Below are 26,506 nucleotides of genomic sequence, written 5' to 3' on the forward strand. Positions count from 1 at the left end.
GTTACTTCATACACACTCAGTCATCTTCTTTTGCTGCACTTCTGCCCCTCCCTATTTTCTACTTATTTCCTTAAGCATCATAGTAATAACTCCCTTTTCTTACTCCTACTGACCTTAGGTGGTGATATTGATTGATATTTTCAATAGATTTCTATTGTTCTCTTGTTTCCAAACCCTTCGGCCTGGAGGTCTTGTCTTCATCTACCCACAATCCCCTGTTGGTGCTGCTCTAGGCTCAGGTGACAGCATTATCAAAAGCCTTCATACACATGCTTTGATCACTCACACCCTCTCCCTCAAACACACACAAATAAATGCAAAAAAGAAGCCATACAAGTCAGTCTGCTTCTCTCACACATCCGTACACTTTGATCATCAATACACATACCAGACATTTGTAGTCCTACCTCTCACTAACAATATATCACATTTAGTTGTTTCTATTGCCCAAATAAACATGTGTGAAAGTAATAAAAGATGATTAATAGTCCAGAAAATATTATGTTTAATTGTCTAATCCTTTCAACTTTAAGTTTCAGTATTTTAAAGACGATAATCATAGAATTTATTGCCACAATCCTGTGTGTTAGTTTGCTTTTGTGCATTTGTGAGCCTCTTCCTGAACAGAGGATCTCTACTGGAGGGTGTGGCTGACCGGTGGCAGAAAGGTGTGCTGTTCATTTGAATGCTGGAGATATGAGGATTAAGGAGCAATCTCCGCCACAAAGACTCAGAGATCTCACCTGCTCAAACCTCTATGTAACCCTCTTGGAACACAAGAACTGTTCCATCACATTGCATCCAAAACTAACCACCGCGATTCTGACTTCTTCAACGCCTTCTAAACCGTAAGCCCAGCTCATTACCTCCTCTCATTCTGCATTCATGTCCAATTGAACTCCTTGCCTCCTCTAACAATTCCTCTCCCTTTCAGATGCTGCAGGACCTCCAGATTCAGAACCCTTCCCCAATTCTGCTCAAACTTTACTGTTATTCTTGTAAATAAACCCTATTGTATTTGAGCATCTGTGATTCTGTATGTGGGTCAGGACGTTTCCTCAAAGTATGGCATTTATGATTCATCTTTTCCCAGAGAAAATCAAACTCAATTTTGTGAGGAAGGAGTGAGTGGGATATATGCAAAACATTAGCTATTTTGTGTAACTATAAAACTGATAAACATAGGGTTATGGGGAAAAAAATGCACCCCATGATTTAATTGTTTGTAGAACCAACTTTAATAGCAATAACTGAATTACTTAATTAGTCTACAGTGGTTGAACAATGAAACTGAAACACCTGTCATTTTAGTGTGGGAGGTATCATGGCTAAATTGGACCAGCCTGGTAGCCAGTCTTCATTGATTGCACATTGCACCAGTAAGAGCAGAGTGTGAAGGTTCAATTAGCAGGGTAAGAGCACAGTTTTGCTCAAAATATTGAAATGCATACAACATTATGGGTGACATACCAGAGTTCAAAAGAGGACAAATTGTTGGTGCACGTCTTGCTGGCGCATCTGTGACCAAGACAGCAAGTGTGATGTATCAAGAGCCACGGTATCCAGGGTAATGTCAGCATACCACCAAGAAGGACGAACCACATCCAACAGGATTAACTGAGGACGCAAGAGGAAGCTGTTTGAAAGGGATGTTTGGGTGCTCACCCGGATTGTATCCAAAAAACATAAAACTACGGCTGCCCAAATCACAGCAGAATTAAATGTGCACCTCAACTCTCCTATTTCCACCAGAACTGTCTGTCGGGAGCTCCACAGGGTCAATATACACGGCCGGGCTGGTATAGCCAACCCTTTGGTCACTCATGCCAATGCCAAACGTCAGTTTCAATGGTGCAAGGAGCGCAAATCTTGGGCTGTGGACAACATGAAACATATATTGTTCTCTGATGAGTCCACCTTTACTGTTTTCCCCACATCCAGGAGAATCACGGTGTGGAGAAGCCCCAAAGAAGCGTACCACCCAGACTGTTGCATGCCCAGAGTGAAGCATGGGGGTGGATCAGTGATGGTTTGGGCTGCCGTATCATGGCATTCCCTTGGCCCAATACTTGTGCTAGATGGGCACGTCACTGCCAAGGACTACCGAACCATTTTTGAGGACTATGTGCATCCAATGGTTCAAACATTGTATTCTGAAGGCGGTGCCGTGTATCAGGATGACAATGCACCAATACACAAAGCAAGACTGGTGAAAGATTGGTTTGATGAACATGAAAGTGAAGTTGAACATCTCCCATGGCCTGTAAGATCTAGGCGAGTCAGGAAACGTTTTCCTCCACCAGTATCACGTAGTGACCTGGCCACTATCCTGCAAGAAGAATGGCTTAAAATCCCTCTGACCACTGTGCAAGACTTGTATATGTCATTCCCAAGACAAATTGATGCTGTATTGGCCGCAAAAGGAGGCCCTACACCATACTAATAAATTATTGTGGTCTAAAACCAGGTGTTTCAGTTTCATTGTCCAACCCCTGTATATCCTCACTATTGATATATCATGGGCCAATTTTCTTTAAGATGTTGTTGCAGTTCACTGAGGTTTGTAGTCTTGCAATTCTCTCAAGGTCCTATCACAGGACTGGGTTGAGGTCTGGATTTTTACTGGGACAGTGAAACATCTGCAAACTTGCTGTGTGCATGGAGTTGTCGTATTACATGATTTGTGATGGCAATCTTCCAGATCAAAGACCCCATATTTGCCTTTAGATTGTGTTTTTTTTTTTTGTAAATATTTACAAAGGAGTCCATATAAACTTGTTTACTTCAATGTGTCAAAGTTTTGTAGATGAGGTTTTTTGGCAGATATGCAGTTTGTGGTTTAGCCAAACACTCTGTTGTGCCATGTGGCTCAACATCTCCACTTTCGTCCCATTTGTCCAAAGAACATTATTGTGGAAGTCTTAGATTTCTGATGGCAGCCCTGAACTGACTATTTTTGATGCTCAGCCACTCAAAGGCAGGAGCTCTACTATCTCTGGATGTCTGAGCTCTTTTATCTCTTCGGCTGAGCTCACCCACCCTACAGAGGGAGCTCATTTCAGGCGGTAAATGGAGAGCTTTGCTTTTTAACACAGCAATGTATTCACCTTAAAAGCAATGCCCACATTATGGCTAATGAATGCCCAATTTGTCTATTTATCTCCCACTCCATCCTACCATCACTCATCAACAAGACGTCATGATGCTTGAATTCCTCTGCCTTATGCAAAAACTGACCCTTGAGCTGGAGGGAGCAATCCACTTTTTCATTGTTGAGAATTGGATGGTCTCAGGCCTAGAGGAGCTGCTGCAAAACCTCCCTAATGTATGCATGATGTCATGGCGTGAAGACAACAACAGAACCCTATCATTGGAAAACCAAAAATGAGACTGTGAGGTTCCTAACCCAAACATCCACCTCTCCACAACTATACCTTGAGATCCTGTCAATGTACACCACAAACAGATTCAGTGACAAAAACTCCAATTTGTCTTGGAACACTCTACCTGGAGCGTGAACCCCTGGACAAAATATCTACCAGGCCCAACAGGGGCACTCTACCTCCCCTCTAGCATGTTTTGTGGCAATTCTTTGGTTGGGCAAATCTAGGTCATATTCTTTTTAGGGAAAAATAGTTATCCTGGTAAACAAGCCACACATCAGTCTCCTTTCTGGTTGTAGTGTTTTATAAACAAAATATGCAATCTGTAAAATTTAAGACGTAGCTTTCGGTTTTTTGTGATTTTTCTGATCAAAGTCTGACACTGAGGTAAATGTACTGGGATACCCATTGCAGGAAAGACTGGCAACTGTCAAGTCATACTTGTGAAAAACCTCTCACAATAGAATGGTGGACTAATGCCTTAAACATTGTAAGCCTTCCCAGATTGATGGATGGCAGCAGTTGTTTTGACAAGATGATTGTTGTTTTTAATGTATGGCATTGTGGTAACACAAACCTGTTTGCTCAAGAGCAGTAAACTGCCAAACTGCCTGCCTTTAAAGATGCAGTGGCACCTCCTGATGGTCAGTTAATCAAGTGCTTTTGAATAGCATCCCTGGTTGCATCTTTTACTTCTAAACACTTTAAAAGCATCCAAGGTGTGTCTACAAGATGCTGACGGAATATTTGATCTTTTTGAGTTTCATTTACTCATAACTGCAATAGCACCTTTTCCACCAAAAGTTCTGGGATTTAAATACGTGGGATTTTTTTTTACCCAGGTAAAAGGAATCCCAGGTAATTTGTGTATTTTCTGTTTCTACTGCTCTGAAAGGCTGCGGGACATTTCTTAAAATCAGCCTAATGGCATATGGGGAAGATGTGAAGCTTACTGCACAACACTTGAGTCCAACAGTTGGCCTGAAATGGTAAATGACCTGAACTTGTATAGCGTTTTATCAAGTTCCTAGAGACCCCAAAGCGCTTTACACTACAATCAGTCATTCACCCATTCATACACACATTCACACACTGACAGTGGTGAGCTACAATGTAGCCACAGCTGCCCTGGGGCACACTGACAGAGGTGAGGCGGCCCTACACAGGCGTCACCGAACCCTCTGACCACCATCAGCAGACAAGTCGGGTAAAGTGTCTTGCCCAAGGACACAACGACTGAGACGGACATAGTGGGGGTTCAAACTGGCAACCCACCAATTACAGGAGGAACTCCTATCACCTGATCCACAGCCTCCTCAGTTGGTTGTAATAGGAAACCAAAGACCAAACAGGCAAAGCCATACCAAGAAGCCCGCATGCAGCCATTTGTTCACAACACCACATGGAGAGCGCATAACTGGCTTTGCTCCTTTACTCCCTTTGAAAGCACAGGTTGCCGGGGTCAGTACTCGAATCAGGGACAGCTGTGTCGAGGACTGAAGCCTCCATATTTGGGTCGCAAACTCTACCACTATGCCAGGCACAGGCTTTTTTTATATGGTTAGTAAATTTTATTTTAACAGTATTTTTATTGCAGCTCATGAGACCCACAAACCCGTTATTATTTGTCACCCTGAACACCTTAATCTCAGCAACTCCTGAACCAGGTAATATATATTGGATTAACATGAATGTTGAACTATGTGACTGGAAGAATATATTTAAAAATAAATAATTCATTCAAAATTAATGAGGGGGAAATAAACCTCAATTTTATTAAATTCTAGTTAAATAGACACATAGGGCAATGTGATAATTCTACATTAATAGCAATAGCCTCTCTCATGTTACATCTTGGATGGCTCTCATAGAAGAGAATTTCATGGTTCCAGAATAAGACTGTACAATATATGGCGAATATATTGTCATCACAATATCAGTGTGTGCAATATCTATGTCACAAAGGACAGTTTGTTGTGAAATAACTGTTTGCATGTATATTTCAAGTGTTAAGAGCTTGCATTTTACATGTTAATGTTAAAGCATGTTTACACCAGACACAAATGACTTTGCCCAAAATGCCAAAGGTCACATATTGATGGAATCACAGATGAGAAAGAGAGGAAAGAAGAAAATAGGCATATATCACAACTGATATCGTCATAACAATATTTACCAATATTATCGCCATCAAAAGACTTCTCTTAATATCGTGCAGACCTATTCCTGAATCTAGATATTTCATTGCTGCTTAACTGAATTATTGTTGTTCGGTTCCAATAGATAATTCAAAATTTCAAGTGCAAACTGCCAATAAAGAAATCTAGTACAGTTTTCCTGCGCAAAAACAATACGTTTACCAACCTCAATGCTTTTGTTGCTCACTAGAGAGAACTGAAAGAAGCTTTTTGGTGGGATTTGTTTCCCTGATATAAAACTAGCATTATTTCCAGCAATGCTTTCTGGCTGACAGTTTGTGGTTTTTTGCCTGTCTTCATTTGGCTACAGTACCATTTTTGATCTTGGGACTTTACTGTTGCTTGTTTATATAAGGGACAGAGTAGCAACATTCTTTGGACTTGACCAAGATTTAAAAAAAAAAAAAAAAACATACTCATTTTTAAATGGGTCAGAAGTGTTATTTTTATAAAAAATCTTTCTAAGCAGCTAAATTTTTACAACATAGCAAAAACTGAAAATCTCTGACAAACAGTGGACTTCATAATAAAATATGTCCAACCGATCATTGGTCCAATGCATTGAATTTTTAGATTTATACAAAAATATTTACAATGTATTAAATTGTTTCAGTGCAACTGGATATCAGTTGTATGGCATATTAAAATAAATAGGAAAAACCTTAAAGGGTTCATGTTTATTCTGATAGATTGGTATAAATGAGGATTTTTAACTTCTCAAGCATTGAAGGCATTGTACTCAGACCAATGACATACAATTTCAAATTAAATGGGTTCACTTGTTTTAAGATATTTACAAAGAAACAAGGCTTTTTTATAAAGGAATGTAGGCCCTTAGGATCAGAAATCAAAACTACCGCTTTAGAGAATTTTTCAACTAAGCTTAATTTCTTTGTTCTTTATTGAACAACAGCTTTGATCTATACCAGTGGTGTCCAAAGTCAGTACACTTCATACTTTAGATCCTTTCGAAATTTTTTTTATCAAAAACATACTCCTATATGTCAAAACCAATTAAAATGATGTCATCAACCTAGCAAATTACTTTTTCAACCTTTAAAACTAAATAGTTGAATCACTATGAACAACAAACTAAAAAACTAAACATCTATCTGATTATGCTTTTTCACAAATGTGTAAATAATTGTTAAGGTATTCAGGTTTTCGCTTTTCAACAGATGAGTGGTGTAGCCTGATTTGTGTATAAGTGTGCGTGTGTGACGCTCAGAGTGTGTGCTTGTGTGTGCGCGCTTATTGCCTCTAGGCGGCACTCTATAATAGTCTCTTACTTTATCTGTTTCTCTGTATCTCTCCTCCTTTCTTGCATGGACCCACATGCGCATCAACACGCACAAACACACATATACACAGCCCTATCAACAGTCACAGAGAATTCCTTCTTTCTCGCACCAGCTCTTAGTTACCATGGAAACCAATAAAAGAGCGGTTTGAATTGGGAGGTGTTTATATGTGTGTGTGTGCAAGTGTGTGTGTGTGTGAGTCAAAGAAAGAAAGGGTGAGGGAGCTTGAGAGAAAAGGTGAAAGGAAAATACAGAGTAAATAAAAGACAAAGATGGTGGGAGAAAAGTAAAATAAAAGGCAGTAGTTGTTGAGGGAAGGAGAGAGAAGGAGGAGAAAGAGGTATCCGTTGAGAAGAGGATTAAAAGGAGGAAGAACGAATGTGGAGGAAGTGTAAGCGGAGATGTATTATTTAAAGAGGTCTCACCCCGTCTAATGAGTTTGGTCTAAAAGTCCCGAGAGCTGCCCAAAGATGGAGAGACAGACAGAGGCTAAGAAACTACTCTAACTATGTGCTGAGAAAATTCAATGTGGAAGCGGAATCCTGGTAGTAGGGGAGCAAAATTACTGAGTACAACAGGACTCAGTTACATGGTCCTGCTCTGACTTTGTGAAGTATCATTTGGGCTTCCTCTATACCAAAGCAGCCAAGATACTTATGTATTTGGATGCATAAACAATGCAGATGCAAAACCTGAAATTTATCAGGGTACAAGTAATAAGGAAAACATCTAATTTGTTCAAGGCCTTTTGTGAATTAACATAGTGAAACGAGGTGAATGTGTTTGACTTTTGAGCCTTGAATTGGTGCTTGGTAGTACCATATTAGATCTTAAATTTATTGGACTTCAGTGCAGCATTTGATGCTGTTGATCACTGTATATTACTAGAGAGACTGGAGAACTGGGTCAGGCTTTCTGGTACAACACTTGACTGATTCAAATATTACTTGAAGGACAGGGACTTTTTTGTGTCAATAGGTAATTTTACATCACAGTTAAAAAAATCACTGATGGGGTTCCCCAAGGTTCCATTGTGGGACCCATCTTATTCAATACTTATATGCTCCTCCTAGCTCAGATCATAATAAACACAAGATAAGTTACCATAACTATGCAGATGATACATTGCTCTACATTGCAATGTCACCAGGTGACTATGAACCTATTCAAGTGTTGGCTAGTTGCATTGAACAATCAATGCGTGATTGTGCCATAATTTTCTTCAGTTGAAGAAAAACAAAACGGAAGTAATCATTTTTGGACCAAAGAAGGAGTGATCAAGAGTCAGCACACAGCTTCAGTTACTACAGGTAGAAACCACAGATCAGGCCTGAAATCTCTGTGACGGACCTTAAACTCCAGAGGCACATAAAGATAATCACTAGGGCAGCCTTCTGTCACCTAAAAAACATTTCCAGGATCAAAAAAGATCTTCAAAAACTCATTGATGCATTTATCTTTAGTCAAATTGATTACTGAAACTGTGTCTTCACAGGTCTGTCTAAAAAGACAATCAGACAACTGCAGCTGATCAAGAATAACGTTGAGGCAAGAACATAAAAATACTTATGTTAGTTTATAAAACACTGAAAGGCTTAGTACCAAAATATAATTTGTTGTCCTTCCAGACAACATTCCAGACAACTCAGGATCAAGTCTGTACTTTGTCATGTTCTTATAATCATAAAAATACCACAGACAGCATAAAAACAATATCCAAATTTTACTTGTTTTATTTGAAATTATTAGTACCTTAAAATGAAAGGTTTTACAGAATGTGCAAGAGGAAACTTTCCAAATCCTGTATTGGTTGGGTAAATGTATCACATCTAATTGTAATATGTGGCAGTGTTTTCTTTGCAAAAATGAAAAAAAAAAACTGAAAGAGCAGATGAAATAAAATAGCTTGAGGGGATCTTTTCTTCTTGCACTATTACCCATTGCTGTTTTAAAATTGCATTTCAGAGTGCAATTACCATCTTCATTCCCTCCCTCTCCCTATTCCAACCCCCTTTACTACTCAGACATTATTAAACAGTGCCTTCATAGAATTATGAAATGATCATGAGTTATAAATAAGTAGCAGTATGTGTGGATTTTAAAATGTCTCCTACCTTGCCTTTTTTAAATTTAAACCTCTGAGGTATTTGGGGAGGTCTCTGCATTTCAATTCTGTCACATACACGCATAAAGGCAAATACACAGCTTTAATGGCACTTTGGCAGGTGTCACTTTATTGCCTCCTTGAGCTGCCAATCAAATAGAAAGCTTAGCCTCCAAGACCTGACCAACTCTGATAACACACACTCGCACAGATGGGATGGCAATCCTAAACCAATAACTCTCAGATTGATTTCAACAAGTTTCAACAATCATTCATCATAAATTGGCATGACACTGTCTAGATTGAGTTCTGTGGTAACCATGAACGTATTGAGAATGACTTGTAATTTACCACTGCTGAAAAATTTAAAATGTAGATGTAGGTGGAAAAGTTGAATAACGAGGTTCCCACTGTGAACTTAACTGAGGAAATTGCACTCAAAATGTAAAGTTGTTGGGAAACAAGGTTGCGTGTAATTAGTTGTGTCATCTGTTACAGTAATGCTTTGTTATAAAATATGGAATTCTATGTGTATACAGGGTGTATTGTATGGGGATGCTGTTCAGGACATTATTATATATGTATATTGTCATACGTTTGAATATATAGAATGAAAGTTGGATTAGGTTGGTGTGGTCCCAGAAAATTATGGGCATTGTGAATGATTATCATAACTGTCAGTCTGTGTTTATGCAGATATGTTGTTGAAGTTATCATTATGTTTGTTCATGTGTTAAGTTGCCTATTTCAGTACCAGATTCAAGGTGTTGTAAGTAATCCGTTCCCCATTGGGATCTCTTACTGAAAACTTTAAATGAAAAAAAAAAAAAAAGATTGTTTCAATAATGCTGAAAAGTCTCAGATGTGAAACTGGCACAATAGTAGAATGATATGTTCCACAACACTGCACAAAAAGGTCTGATAAAGTGAAAAGGAATCTGAAATTCCAGAATGAAACATTGCATATGCTTTGAACAAAATGTGAGTGTAATTTATGAAAGCCTAAAGTAGTATAATAAAAGTCTAAAAATGTGAATTGAAATTCAATTTGACACCATCAATTGGGGGTACCATCTTTACAGATATTTGGACATAGGAATGCAGTTTTATGGGAAGGTGCACTGCTCAGTACATACGATTTTTAATGAAAAAAAACTTATCGAAATATGAGCAATGAGTTTAAAAAAATATTTTGTCAATAGTAATACACTTCTTATCTATTTAGTTCTTAAATATATTGTGCATTTTTCAAAAAAATAAAAAAATAAAGATTTTACGCCTCAATCAATCAGGGCAGGTTTGATCTCATTTAAGTGCATTTACGGATCAGACTTAATGTTTTTCCTATTTACTACATAATGATTGAACAGTGTCACATCTAAATGTTTTAAATTTGCTGATAAACTCTGATATGGGTCCATAAAGGACTGAAGCTATGTAAGAAAGCATTTACACATGCAGTTATAGGAAAGCGTGGAGTCGATTCACTGTATAAATTCTCACAATACTGCAGTTAATTTGTGAAAAATGTATTTTACTTTCAAGCAGGTGGACTCTAACTCGAGGAAACTCAGCATTATTTGCAGTTTTCTCTTTAGGAGGGTCTAAATTACATGCGTGGCATATATTTATAAATAAATAAATAAAATAGTGTATGACTATTTATGAAATCCATGTCCTTCCAGGGTTGTATTTCTTAAGCCAACTTTAACATCATTGAACAATCATGTAAACCTACTAAAACCAAAAAACATGTTTTCCATTACATTAGATTTGTCTTCTCAGAGTTGTTTAAGAAACAAACAAAAAAATAACACTCTTACCTGCATTATTTATGATTAAACAACTTGACATCCATTAGAACAAATTGATTACTTTGTACTTTTACGATGGAGTGCTATTACCTCTTCCTTTAGTCAAAATCCAGGTATCTTTAATCAAAGCTTTTGATTTAAGCAAACATAGAAACAATTATCTGTCTTTCTTACCTTTACATGATGGTAGGGCCTTGTCCCACACTGGTTTTCCATCATGCCCCATGACACATGTAATGGTTTCACCACCCACTATTGTGTAGCCATGGTGACAGCTATAGGAGACCTGAGATCCTAGTTTGTAGTCATAGCCTGTCCGACTGGCGTTCATGATGTTACCGGGGTCAAAACAGGCTTCTCTTGGTTTCTCTGTGGATGTGGAAGAATTTATTGTGTTGGTGGACAAAAGTGTAAAATATTGGTAATATAATGTCTTGTTTTTAATGGCAGTGCAATAATCTCCACAATGGTAGTGATGATAAAAAGTAATATATTAGTTATCGTCATAGAATTTAAACGTGTTGATTTGGCAAACAAATATTTAATAACTCGAGTCAAAAAACTGATACAGTCCTTCCCTAACTTAGCTTGTCTAATAACCCCCCCCCCAAAAAAAAGAAAAAAGGCTGTCGGTCAGCTTTGTGAACAAATTTTCTATATTCAATATATAAAACTGTGACAGCAGCTATAGTCAGCCAGACTGAGGTTAAAGGGGGGAAACAGCTAAAACGTCCAGATCATTAAGACTGTATTTTAATTAGAGGCATGACATATGAGAATAATGGCACATTCAAGGGCTTGAGAAATTGTGTGAGGATTCAGACAACAGATAAATGGAGTGACAGAATATGAGAAGGCAAAGGAGGAATTAATGAATAAAGAGCAAGTCTAGTCACCGGTAAGTCGAAGTTGGAGACTGACTGAAGGTATTAAATCACAATCTGTGGAGGTAAAGAACTCTTGGGCAGACATGAAATGGCCCGCACATTCAACTAAAAATAATGTCTCTTGTTATTGGGCTTAAGATAATAAGAGCAGAGATTAAAGTATTTCACAGTCAGCACGACAGCACAACACACACTCGTGTATTGGCATTTTAATCCTAACACTTAATGGGTTGATAGTTTAGTGACAATAGCTGTTAATGGTATTGTGGGCAGAAACACAGTCATGAAGTACATTTTAATTTCTGGACACGTAAAGCAGCATTGATTTGCCCTTACCAATAAACCCACTTGATCATCTCAATCAATAAATCTAGATGAACTCACCAGTTGGGGTTTTAAGTTTAATTAGAATCACTGCTATAGTCAACCATGTTGTTGTCTGTGATTATTGGTGCAATCCCCATTTTAAATAAATTAGAAAGTTCATTTCTACAACTAATTACTACCACTTTTTTCGTATTTGTATTACAGCTACCCAGAATCTACTCCAGGTACAACCATACTGCTGTTCTTACTTACTACCATTATGTACTGCTAAATCACTGCTACAAATGTTTATTGTGCAAAACTGATACTGTATCTTTTAAACTTGTGCAGCTCACACTAGTTAAAAGGTAACTGTAAATTATTTTAGCATGTTAGGCTTAGAGTTGTTGTACAATACTCAAGAACATGTTGAAGTGGAACTAAACTTCGAGGAAAATAATGCCACCAATGTGAGCAGTACCAAGTGTGAGGATGAACAGAGGGGGTTAAGCGGGGGTGTGGTCAGGAGGACGAGGGAAATTAGCAGTTAGCTTAATTTGACATATTGAAACATGGAGAGTGAGCAGAGCGAGGCAGAGCATCATGCCCGAACTTGTTGCTGCTGATGCAGTGGAGGAGCAAGCAATTTCAACTGTTGAATCGCTACCGGGGGCATGTCTGAATGAAATGATTTCATACCGAACACAGGGCTGTGATGTACACATGTACCAAGCTTTACCGTTTGAACCAATGGGAAAAATATATTGCAGTAGCCACCATTCAACCCAAAGAGGGCAGCACTAAGACAGTTTTAGGAAAAATATTGCAGAATTTAACATGTTGAGATGTAATTTATAAAATAGCATGGTGACATAAAGATAGCACACCTAAGGCCCAGTTTATCTGCAAAAAGGTTGATTTGGGGTTTAGTTCCTCTTTAAGTAGGACTTTCAATGGTGATTTTACCTCTGTATTCAATTGCAAATCCAGACATTCCTAGTGATGCATCAGATCTAAATGCCAGGAAAAGACTGTTCCCGCTGCTTTCTATGCGTTCGGGGGCCTGGTTGCCTTGAAGACTAGCGAGGAGGGGCCCGTTTGAATCTTCACCCTCATAGATGTGCAAAAAGTCATAGCTTGGTTCCATGTTGAAACTAAGGGGGAAAAAACAGAAAATAAAATTTAAGTCAGCAATCTGCTATGGTTACGATTTGGTTAAACTGTATCTACTTTATTCCTCAGTTGTAATCATCCATCATATCGTTCTGTGGTTTACATTTGATGATGTTCTCACTTTTGCGAACAATAACTGTGACAAGCAAAATATTTGTGACTTTAGTCCAATCAGTGCTTGAAATATAAATAAACACCACATTATTTCCATGATCAAAGCAAGGATATCAGACTTTTATATCCAGACATTTTGTTTTTGTATTTCTTTTTTCAATCATTGATCCACAAAAATGGCTGTCGCCTTCAGGAGACACATAGCAACCTAAAGGACACATTTCATCCACCTCACCATCTGCTTGACTTGCAACCTTCGGGTAGATGCTTCACGTTCATTAAAACGGGTATCACAAAATTCATAAACAGTTCCTACACCAGAACCATCATCATAATGAACCCAGACCTGAATTCTTAGAAAGACAATTGCTGTTCACAGTCAAACAAACAAATGCAATCAGGCAATTCTGGTAGAAACATACCTCAAAAACTTGCTGCAGTAATTGTGGTGAAAATGGAAACTTACCGCAGCAATTACTCAGGGTGTTGAATACAGATTCACGCCACAATTTATATTTGTCAAAATTCAGCAAATAATGCATCATTTTTCTTGTAGACACAAATATTCATTAATGAGTCTGTCACATTAAATTCAAATAAAATACATTGAGGTTTGAGACACTCTGTGCTAATTTCCATCTAGTCATCATGTCTACTTTTATTATATTGAACTGAAAAAACAAAAATGGTGTGACTAAAATATCCTTATTTTCTTGTATCTCGTGTTTCTTTTTAATTTTGTTGGGATTGCATATTTTTGATTTAACATGTTTAAGGCAAAATGCATCGTTAAATGTTTGCGGGTGTTCATTTCCAAAATGCTTTAAGTAATTACTTTATTTTATTGAAAGAAAATTAGGAATGTTTGGTTCTTAACAGGAAGTTATTTGGTTTAATCTTTACAGAGAGGTTATTTTATTATTTAAAATTCAGAAATACATTTTAAGAGTATATAAAATTTAAACAATTATAAATATAAATATAAACAATTTCTTAAAAACATTTGATTGCAAAGTATATTGGTGCACAGCCACCTGTTACATTCTGCCTGTGATTCTTATTTTGTCCCTGTCTCGTAAAGGTCTGAGTTAAAAATTGTGCTTTCAGCTGTAGGCATATTGTGCAGGAAACAGTAACTCCTGCTGGTGTGGATTTTGGGTTTGATCATGTTGCTGAATTTTTACATGAGCACTTTGCTCTATAAGACGCTAAACATGAGAAATGTTTGACAGAGACTTAGACAAACAAACTGATGCAGCAAAAAGCACAACATAAGCTTTAAAAGGTAAATATAATATTACAAGATGTATGTGCAAGTGTTTGAAACCACACTCAAATATGTGCTCAGACTGTTAAATGTGGAAGCTAAATCTGTTACAGCTCCAATGGGTTTGTTCGAAATTGTTCTGATCACTTTGACAATATCTCTTTATCTCTCTGTGCACACATTATGCTATTTTGTCCATAGGAGAGTAAAACATTTCCAGTATACTGTTGGGACCCCAGCCATGGTTACAAAATGAAAGGCCAGTACAAACGTTTCTGGAACTTTCAAAATAAATCACATTAACCTAATTCCAGCACAGCCAGAAACGGGGTAACAGCGGACTTCCCGTGACATCACTGTCCGAATAAAAACCCTGCTTTTGAAACAAACTGACCTCTTCCACGCAGGTCCCCAGAGGAACTGGACAGAGGGACACAGCGTGCTAATGTCTCTTTGCTGGCAAACAGACATAACTCTTCAAACTGGATCCAAGAGTGTCAAACGATCATGTGATCATATACACTAAGTTAAGTAGGAATGAATTGCTGTTTGCGTATCAGGTATTCATTCATGAACGGGGGTAATTAAGGTACAAGCGTTGCTTGACTTTCTCTCTGAGGTCTACAGAAGCAAACTGTGTTCCAGAGAGTTCCCAGCAGATACCCTGTCTCTACAACGCCGAGTGGAGCAGTTTTCCCGGTCTGAAGGAAGAACATTAAAGCATCACCGTGGTTACAGCAGTAACGTGCAGTTTGGCCGGCAGACAGAGCGAGTCGCCCCACCCCACAGCTACAGAGGTTAGCAAGTTAACCCTTTGTTTCACTGTGGTTGCTTTCCTAAACTTCGTCGCCCTGCACAACTTTTCCTCAGCACGGTTCACGTAATAGGTTGTGTTTTGGGCAGAGAGTAGTAGTTTAGAATGAAATAATCTAAACATTTTTCGTTTTATGACGTTTGGTTTTGTTTGTGTTGAAACTCAGCCATCTTAGTGCTAGCAGATTATCTGTTCAGCACATGTGCTCAGTTTATGTGTTCTGTGTTTGTGTTTTTTTTTAAGTTAAGACAAACTTTATTTAAAGGGTGATTTTAAACACAGAAGATCAGCCATAACATGCCATCCAGACTTATGCATTTTAACCCTTTTATTAGTGGTATTTTAAAGGTATGTGTTTGATTCTGATGATAAACTATAAGTTATTTTGTTAGCTCCAACCACTAACAGCTAAGAACACGTGCTTGCCTCCTAAAGATAATTTACCCAAAAAGGTTGTTAGTTTTCAATATAATAAAATAATATTTCCCTAAATATTATTTAGGGAAATAAATAATAAATAATTAAGCCCATTTCTCAAAGATTTGGTTCTTATTCAAAATAAAATGTCCTTAAATATTATTTTACTATTTCCTTAATAATATTTCTATAAATATTATTTTAATAAATAAAGGCAGCTAATTAAAGACCATTGAGAACTGGTCATCCAGAAGGTTGGTTTTATTCAGCAAATCATTCTTTAAAATATTATTTTATTAAAATAATATTTTATCTGATCTTGCATTGTGAATGGTTGTCTAAAGGTATACCAATTATTGGCTAAGTTAGTTCCAAGACTAACTTCACTTCCAGATTCTTCAAGATAATCCTTGGTTCTCAAACATAAATATTGCATGGCAATGTTGCATCACTCTTGTGGTCATGGTTTCAACTATCTTTAATCAACTTGTTTATATGGTACATAGCCCATTAGTTTTCCTTATTCTTTAATTCTGCTTGTTAGTTTAGTTGGGTTGTTTTAGCATAGTAAAGAGTTTGTTGATTGAAATATGTTTGACTTGAGTTAACTTATTTTTGTTAATAAATTCTTGTATTTTAAGAAATTGTGTGAATTCATTCCATGTGTGTGCAGAGTTTTGCTATTCAACAGTGTCAGAGCTTGGCTCATCCCTTTGAATTTTGTCCTAATACCACTGCCTTATTGGGCTGGTATTCAATGGACAACCCTTAACAGACCAAAATGTTATTTAATAAATATTAAAGCATTAATATTAAATAATATATTCATATTCATAATTACAACAATACACAGTCTTACACATACAAACACGTGTTTGTATGTTTCCATTCATTTTACGTGGTTGTTTGAAAACTACAATTATTTTCTATAATCTGTTTTTTTAACTTTATGTAGAAATTTGCACCTTTTTTTATTTGGAACAGATGTGCAGAGTTTCCAATGCAACTCTTTGTACAGAAATAAAACAGAAATAAAACTATTATAATAATTTTAAGCTTTAACACTATTACAATAATTTTAAGCTTAACTCCCTCCTTTTTTTTAACCTAACACACACGCACGCACAGGCACAAAAACATTGGACAGCATATGTAGTCATTACCAAAGTTAAAAAAAAGCAAACAATATTCCAGTATAAGACCTGTGTTTATATTTGGTGCTAAATGGGCTTAACTCCACCTAAGCTCCCTTTGCACGGAAAAAGGCATTAAACGATCCATGCTAATACCTTTTGCATTAGTGATGCATTCAGGGTTGAATACTAAAGCTGCTAAATGTCATGAAAGGAACATGGAAATCTCACTGGGAAGAAATGGGGCAGCACAATAATCACCCGTGTCACAAGAATAAAACAACAGCCAATTAAAACTTGAAACCTAATCGTGAAAACGGCCTGTTAATCAAAGTGCAAAAATTCTAATTAAATTTCTATGTAATTCATTACACGCTCTGAAAAAACTGCCACAAAAACTGGCAATAATATCATTACAAGTGTTCACTTAAAGCGTGTGTCTATTTAGTTTGAATTTGTATTTACGTTGCATGGACTCAAAAAATAGGGTCAGATGTGGGCAATTAAATTATTTAACTGCCAAATTATTTACTATAGAAGACTTTACTATGGAAATAAGTATTTAATGCAATTTAAAAAAAAAGGAAAATACTAACGAAAACATAGTCATTAGTAAATAGGTCAAAATGTAATTTTTCTGCTTAAGTGTGTGAAGCACATTTCCAAAATAAAAATCAAATAATAGCAAAGAAGTGTTACATAACACAAAAAAGCAAAGTGAAAATTTTTTAAAATAAAAGCGTTTCAACGTTACAACAGTGGGGATTTATCTTTCAAGCTGCAAAACATGAAGTCAAATTGGGTCATTTTCCTCCTTTGGCGATCTGCAGAAAGTCGTCTTTGGTCTTATCTGCTTTGCCTTATTTGAAGATCCAGTTCTCACTTTGGTTAAGTACTGACTGGGGCTGAAACAATTCACCCCTGTACTGTAATTAGAACAGGAAGTGTAAATAAACAATAATTTATTAGCAATAAACCAAACATGGGAAGGGTCAGAAATTCATTGCTATTAACACATAATTTTTTACCAGAACAAAACAAAAACAATATATTACCTGTCTACTATTTTACATCAGGATTATAAGGTGGAAATCAGCTTAGAGGGAAGGAGTGTTATGGTGAGTCATGTCCCATCTTTCCAGCTTTGTTTTTTACAGCTGCTTCCAGGGTTTGATGACATTTTAAGTTTTGACATAGAAAGCATTCAGCTCATATTATGCTGAGGAGAAAGAAACTGGCAGACACTCTCCACAGTGGACATGAACTTGATCTTAACACCAACATGAAACTTAGTCGCTACATTTTCCACAATCTGGAATATCTTTTTATTTACCTGGAATGACTGAATTGTTAATTTCTATGTTTTGTTCTTTTAAATCTTGGAGGGATTTAGCTGTTTTCCTCTTATCTCATCAAATGTTAATTATTACTTTGGTTTTACAATTCTCTGAGACTAAGTTTGCTTACTGCACCTTAAAGCCAGAGTGACTTAAAAGTTGTTCTGACACTGCCATGGTAACTTATGTAAGAGAAAGACTTTAAGGCAGATATAAAGCCTTTTAGCAGCGGTCCCCAAGGAGTGAATAAAACCTCTTAAAGACTTGGTTATTAGTTACCTTAATGATTCTGTGCTTCATGTTATTTAAACATATACTGAGCTTGATCTCTCAGGAGACAGATTGTTCTTGACTCTGTGAGGACCTGCATTAAGTCATGGTATGTACAAAAACTTGATTGAAAAACAGTGAACAATACTAATACAAGATGGTACTTTTGTCAGAGAAAAACACTGTAAAGACCATAAAGAATAAACAAGACCCTAAAGGTTTCGCCATTATTTTATAGCTATTTGGACTTAAAGACTGGCATGATTGGTGGTATCAGTTTGTTTTCCCCTAATGTGTCTCATGAGAGACTGTAACCAAGGACCTTCTTGTTGCAAGGCAACTGTGCACGCCACGGCAGAGGCAACTTTGCAGCATTAGAACCTTTTTCCAACAGAAGATGGTTTGCAGAAGTATGTTTAATACACCTTCAAACACATCATGATCTGTTTTGTAATTTTATGTGCTCTTTCCACTGACAAACTGCAGTTTTAAGAGACCAATGATTTTATTTTATTTTTTATAAACCAAGGAGCCTTCCTTTGTTATTTTTAGTACAATGCATTTTGATACTTGGTTTGTTTTATTAACTAGATAAGAACTGAGTGATCTTTCAATCTATCATCTTTAACATCTTTGCATAACGTGTGCAAAATATTCTGCTTATTTTTTATTAATAAATCATAGATCAGAGAACGAATCAATCTTAAAACATTGAATTAGAGATTATTCTGAAATTAAATGATTAGTATAGAGTCTACCTATTACCAAACGCGTGTCATAACTATTTACTCAGATTTTAAATTTAATCAGTTACAAAAAAATGTTTTTTATTTTACATTTACAAAATGTACTTCTAGGAGTAATCTTACCGCAAACCACTGTTCGGCCGTAGCCACTTTGGGTAATGGCCGAACTGTTACTACACCTGCCAGCTTGCATTGCAGCTCTGACATTAACGGGCGAGGTGATGTATTCTGGCACAAGCTAACACAACTTTGCTCTTCCAGTTGTAGTCTCCTGCCAGTCGCCATGGAAAGGAGGGAATCTCTGGAGAATCTAAAGCTCGCAGTAGGTTCAACTTCATCCTCCACCACTGGCGAATTCCATGAAAATCTTTCAAGGATAGAAAGATTCGGAAAATTCCCTTTCCGATCAGACACCTGCCTTTAGCATGTTACCCAGGTGTAAAAAAAAACCTGACAGAGGTTTTTCCAAGGCGACAAATTTTCCTCCTTGTTTTGTTCCAGTCGACTGCCAATGGTTCATCATCTTTTTCTCTTTTCTGCCGCAAGAGGAGAAGTGGAGCTTTTTGAGTTGTTCACAGACAAGTGAACAACTCCAACTAACCACGTCCCCCTTTCTTCATACCTATTCGCAGGAGGAGAAGTTGACTTTTACTTTAGCAGTCCTGGGCAGAGTAAAGAAGGGAATACTAGGGTGGTCTTGGATCACCATTTGTTTAATCCAATGTGTTAACTTACGTACGTTGGATGTGATGTTTTATTGAAGTGATGCTGAGCTGTGTTTGAACTGTGAGAGTGCCTGTGCAAAGTTTATGGAATGTCGGTGTGTTCACTGTGCTTTTTATTGGCTGATCCTGAATCAGCTAGGAGTTTTAAATTTGGACTATTGAAGTTTAATTTGAAGCAAGCTGAGACTGCGATTTGAACCTCGTGCTGACTCTGATAATTCCAATATCTCATAATTTTATGGCCTTTTTACTTTTCCACTGGTTCCTGCATTTAGTTTATGAGCCTTTGTGTGGGCCAGCTTGCCCTCATCTGTTAAAGAACTATGCTACCCTTGAGCTGCACCACCTATGTGGATAAACTCTCCACTGTTCCTTTCTATTCTATATTCCAAGTCAATCCAATCCAGTTGATAACACAGCTACATTTAGCATGGTTTTGTTTAATAATAATTAATTATTAATGACAATTAATTAATTGTAATTATTAAGTGCTGTTAGCCTAATAATCACACAACCAGAGTGTATCCCTAATATCTATTCGTAAGCAATGAATTTGGTTAGAAATTAATATGAATTACAATTTTTAACTATGATTTTTAGACACAGAGACACACTTACAATTCATGTTAAAGTGAGACTTCTTGTTTGTACACAAGTTTAATTGTTTTAATTTTATTTTCTGTCTGCTGGATCTGCTGAGCCATTTGGAGTTCAAGTAAATATACAGTAAAAAGTATTTATTGTCACTGGTTGTGTTGGTTTCAAAAGCTTTATGTTGTGAAAGAAAAAAGAATATATAAACTTGAATCTACCAAGGGTATAAATAATGTTGAGCTTTAAATGTAAAGACAAGGTGGTGTTCTGAGGAAATTTAATAAAAGTTTTAGTTGAACGCCTACATCTCACTCTTGTGAACCCAATATTGTGTACTGTCTCATCTCATGGTGTGGATATATTATTACATCTTCACAAATGACTAAACCAGTTGCAGTTTATACTCTGAATAGCAGGTATCCTTAATATCCTGTGCTGACACAATGAAGCTTTTTACATCACTGATTTTGTTGATATGCTTAATGCATGCTTTGGATAAAACTACATTTTCATAAATTTTCTAATTTAATAAGAACATAGACATTTTTTTTTCTGAAGGATCCCTACATAAAGACACACAGAACACCTGTAGTACCAAAATAAATCAGGGACAATGAAAAACACAGCAGAATTTCACATTACTTTAAGTTTAACCAGCCTACCTTTTGAAGATAAGGGCAATGACAAAGTCAGGATTTACTCTGATTCTCCAGTCACACTCTTTGCCAGGGGGGTAGGGCTGGGGGTAGTTTGGAGACAGAATAACACCTGAAGGACCACTGACGTTCCCACCGCAGGTTGCTAGAGCAATACCGAACAATAGAAGATAGACAGAGAGGCAAGAGATGATTAAAGACTTGAATTTGCTGTTATTTGGAAAGATGATGAGCCCTGGCTGTCCACTAACCTTCCCCGCAGATAGAAAGACAGGAAATGAGTCAGGTATATAGTACAGGAGAGGTTTGTTAAAGAAGCGAAAAATCACACCTTGCAGACAAATATTGTCTCCACAGGTGGTTATAGATGGTGAAACAGCAAAGAGAGAGACATATGGTATGATTTAGTAACAGACTGTGGGGCTAGGGGTAGTTATGGGGAAAAGAAATCACCCCTGGCAGTGCTGTGATTCCACATTAAGCTATGGAGCAGGGAAGAGATAATGTCAAGAGAAACAAAAAGATGCATTCAAGCAGCAATTTGGTAATGTTAAATAGGGGTTTGTAACATGCTGAGGTGTTTTCATGATGGCAGGAGTGTGTAAACAGATTATCATCATTGAAATAGTGGTAAACAAGGGTATTAACAGTTGCAAATCGCTGACAAACTCAACACTAGAACAAAAAACACTATACAGTGGAGTACTCTGTTTAGTTTGTAATGTGTTTAACCATCAGAGTAGCAAAACATAACAGATTAACCTTCTAAGATGACGATGAAGATGAGGAATGCAGCAAAAATAGATTCAGATTTAAGATCACATTATTAACTGAGTCAAAGGCCCTACACATTTTCTGTTTTACAAGCTTGGTTATAAGCCAAGCTTGTATTCCCATAGTTGTGCTGGAGGATTTAACTCAGTGTGCTAGCTCACAAAGGGAAGAAGAAAAGGAGGCTGAGCCATCTAACATGTAAAAATAGGGCAAATCTGCATGTTCTCTTGCTGCAGGTTTTCAGGTAAGCAACATGCTTTTTGCCACAGGTCAATTAACCATCTTCCTGATGTTACTCATGTTGCATTTTTAGCAATGGGTGATGTCATACTTCCCTCTTGACTTTGAATGATAAAAAATTCAGAAGGTCAGGACATTTATGATAATCACTGTTGACTTAGCATTTACCTACTTTGATTGCATTGGCATAAAAACTAAGCTCAATGCAGCAGCAAATTATGAGAAATAATATAAAAGCATGTTTCCTTCACACCATACTAATAAAAACTTTTTGAACATGAATCTTTCTTCTCATTTGCTTATTCTCTAGCTTGCATTAAATATTTTTTTCCATTTTAGGATTTTTTCAATCTCAGGCATTGGAAACTGCATAAGTGTTATCATTCTATCATTCTATTCATATATTTTATTTTTCCATATTTAAACATTGGTTACACTTTACAGGTTCAGGTCGAAGACATTTGTGTTGTCTTTGTATTTTCTTCAGGATTTGTTACAGTCTTATGACAAAGTACAGTATTTACCCCATTGCAGATTTCTTCTGTTTTTGCTTTTTTATCTCACTAAAATCTTTCAGATCTTCAAACATATTTTAAAATCAAACAAAGATAACCTGAGTAAATAAACAATCCAGTTTCAAAATGTTGATTCATTTATAATTATCCTCCCAGATCTACAAATGCTACCCAAAATAAACACAAAGGGCTGTTTCATTTCTTAAGAAAATACCTGTATGATTCCCAAGACCCATGGGAACATATTTAGTTGACATATTTTGCCATGGGTTTGTCAATGGCCTATCCAATGTCTGGACTTAAATCCAAATGAGATGCTGTTGTGTGACCTTAAACAGATTGTTTATGATTAATAATGGGCTGCAATTCTTTCACAGTGATGTAAAAACATATTGCCAGTTATCTAAAATGCATCTAGTTACTAGGTTTAAATCTTTATCCCCTAATAAATAAAATTATAATTTGAAAACCGCATTTTGTATTTACTCAGGTTATCTTTATCTGAAATTAAAATATGTTTGATTATATGAAATGCTATTGGGAAAAAGGCAGGGGCAGTATCTTTACTTCCTTACTGTTAAAGAAATGCTCATCTTGGTATGAGTGTATTTTATACATGTCTGTAATGTCATTAAAGTACTCTTTAATCTTGAATGTTGAGTTAATCCCTTGGCAGTTAATAATCTCCAGAATGCTTAACACCTACCCATACAGGTTGGAGGATCCGGTTGCCAGTAGAACCTGTTATCCATCCGTACACACGTGATGGTGTCTTGGCCTTGCAGCTGATAGCCTGGGTCACATTGGAACATCATGCTATCACCAGGCTCCTTACTGTCTCCATACCGAGAACCGTTTACAGGGATGCCGGGGTCATTGCAGGATGTTGCTGTTGTGGCTGCATAGTTAAAAAAGGTTATCAAATATTAGTACATGGCATATTCTGAAAACATGTTACCTGCATTATTTGCATGAACTACCTTGTTAAGCTATTTACCATCAGCTGAATGATGTGTTGGTTTCACAAATTATTATAGGTGATGCAGTGCTTTGGAAAAACCTAAAAACATGCAAAGTCCAAACCATTTTATGGTTTTCTTGAATTTCCTTGAATTTATTTTTTCACATTATGCTTTATTTTAGACTAATCATCCAGAAATATCCTTGTGGCAATCTATTTCTACAGCATGGTTGGCTGTAAATTGTATGCCCTTGACTTTAAGATACGTATAAAAAAAACAATGATCTACTAAATATTAATCAAAACCTTATGTGGCAATACTTAAACAAAAACATTTGACTTTTAAATACACTAACACAACATTCCCACTTGCTGTGGACTAATTTGTATAGCGCAAAACGTTTTTTGACAATATATATATATATTCATTGAACAGAGTGAGAAAAAGACATAACAGGACTGTTTTGTAGAGAAGGTCGCTTATAACATTAATTGAATCCAAAACCTTTGACTATCCGAATAAGTGCAATGCTTTAGTAAATCAACACGGAGGTAAATATAAGGAATCATTACCATAGTAATGGAATAGCAGTGCTTTAATTACCATGTCAGGGTGTGTAAATATTTATTGTTTTAAATTTGGTGTGGATGCGAAACTCGGTGGAGAGTAAGAGATAAAAAGTACAGAGTATAAATATTCATGGCATGTTTTAAAAATGACTTGTATTGGAAATTGGATTAAAGAATAAGCAAAGTTGTACCAATTAAACTTCACTAGTTACATGTTCCATTGTAAATATAGTCCAGGAGTAGTTTTAGTTGCACATTTTCACTTTATGGGTCTCTTTATTTTCTTGACTATTTACAGTGCCATGCGAAAGTACTCGGCCCCCTTGAACTGGTCAAACTCTTCCCACATTTCAGGCTTCAGACATAAAGATATAAAATTATTTTTTTTTTGTGAAGAATCAACAACAAGGGGGACACAATCGTGAAGTGGAATGAAATTTATTGGATGTGTCAAACTTTTTTAACAGATAAAAAAACTGAAAAGTGGGGTGTGCAATATTATTTGGCCCCTTTACTTTCAGTGCAGCAAACTCACTCCAGAAGTTCAGTGAGGATCTCTGAATGATCCAATGGTGTCCCAAATGACTGATGATGATAAATAGAATCCACCTGTGTGTGATCAAGTCTCCGTATAAATGCACCTGCTCTGTGATAGTCTCAGGGTTCTGTTCAAAGCGCAGAGAGCATCATGAAGACCAAGGAACACACCAGGCAGGTCTGAGATACTGTTGTAGATAAGTTTAAAGCCGGATTTGGATACAAAAAGATTTCCCAAGCTTTAAACATCCCAAGGAGCACTGTGCAAGCAATCATATTGAAATGGAAGGAGTATCAGACCACTGCAAATCTACCAAGACCTGGCCGTCCCTCTAAACTTTCATCTCGAACAAGGAGAAGACTGATCAGAGATGCAGCCAAGAGGCCCATGATCACTCTGGATGAACTGCAGAGATCTACAGGTGAGGTGGGAGAGTCTGTCCATAGGACAACAATCGGTGCACAAATCTGGCCTTTATGGAAGAGTGGCAAGAAGAAAGCCATTTCTCAAAGATATCCATAAAAATTCTCGTTTAAAGTTTGCCACAAGCCACCTGGGAGACACACCAAACATGTGGAAGAAGGTGCTCATGGTTTGGGGCTGCTTTTCGTCAGCAGGGACAGAGAAGATGGTCAAAATTGATGGGAAGATGGGGCCAAATACAGGATCATTCTGGAAGAAAACCTGTTGAAGTCTGCAAAAGACCTGAGACTGGGACGGAGATTTATCTTCCAACAAGACAATGATCCAAAACATAAAGCCAAATCTACAATGGAATGGTTCACAGATAAACGTATCCAGGTGTTGTAATGGCCAAGTCAAAGTCCAGACCTGAATCCAATCGAGAATCTTTGGGAAGAGCTGAAGACTGCTGTTCACGAACACTCTCCATCCAACCTCACTGAGCTCGAGCTCTTTTTGCAAGGAAGAATGGGCAAGAATTTCAGTCTCTCAATGTGCAAAACTGATAGAGACATACCCCAAGCGACTTGCAGCTGTAATTGCAGCAAAGGATGGCGCTACAGAGTATTAATGCAAGTGGGCCGAATAATTTTGCACGCCCCACTTTTCAGTTTTTTATTTGTTAAAAAAGTTTGACATATCCATTAAATTTCATTCCACTTCACGATTGTGTCCCACTTGTTGTTGATTCTTCACAAAAAATTTGAATTTTATATCTTTATGTTTGAAGCCTGAAATGTGGCAAGAGGTTGAAAAGTTCAAGGGGGCCGAATACTTTCGCAAGGCACTGTACATTGTAGATTCTCACCAAAGGCAACAAAACTATGAGTGATCTCACATAGAATTCTGTGGTTAACAAAAATTGTGAAATAACTCGAAACTATTTTGTATTTTAAATTCTTCAAAATAGCCACCCCTTGTTTTCATTACTGCTTTGTCTCTTGGCATTCTCTCCATGACCTTCATGAGGTGGTCACCTGAAATGGTTTTCCAAAGAGCCTTGAAAGAACTTCACAGAGGTTCATTGAGAGACGGCCAAAGGTTAATATTTCAGTCATTACAACAAAGGGTGGCTACTTTAAGGAATCTAAAATAAAAGTTATTTTACAATTCTTCAGTTGCTACATACAGGTCCTTCTCAAAATATTAGCATATTGTGATAAAGTTCATTATTTTCCATATTGTCATGATGAAAATTTAACATTCA

General features: G+C 36.9%; 1 protein-coding gene across 1 annotated transcript in view; it reads right to left on the reverse strand.

The window, feature by feature from the left end:
- The window catches only part of LOC124866622 (CUB and sushi domain-containing protein 1-like), a 436,935-nt gene that overhangs the window by 116,226 nt on the left and 294,203 nt on the right, over positions 1-26,506 (reverse strand). Inside the window, exons 29-32 of the mRNA XM_047362500.1 lie at positions 23,475-23,666; positions 21,246-21,384; positions 12,960-13,147; positions 10,975-11,169 (exon numbers count right to left, since the gene is read on the reverse strand). Of these exons, the coding sequence (XP_047218456.1) occupies positions 10,975-11,169; positions 12,960-13,147; positions 21,246-21,384; positions 23,475-23,666 (714 nt within the window). The remainder of the gene's footprint in view (positions 1-10,974; positions 11,170-12,959; positions 13,148-21,245; positions 21,385-23,474; positions 23,667-26,506) is intronic.

The sequence above is a fragment of the Girardinichthys multiradiatus genome, chromosome 4, assembly GCF_021462225.1.
Source record: "Girardinichthys multiradiatus isolate DD_20200921_A chromosome 4, DD_fGirMul_XY1, whole genome shotgun sequence".
Lineage (NCBI taxonomy): Eukaryota > Metazoa > Chordata > Actinopteri > Cyprinodontiformes > Goodeidae > Girardinichthys > Girardinichthys multiradiatus.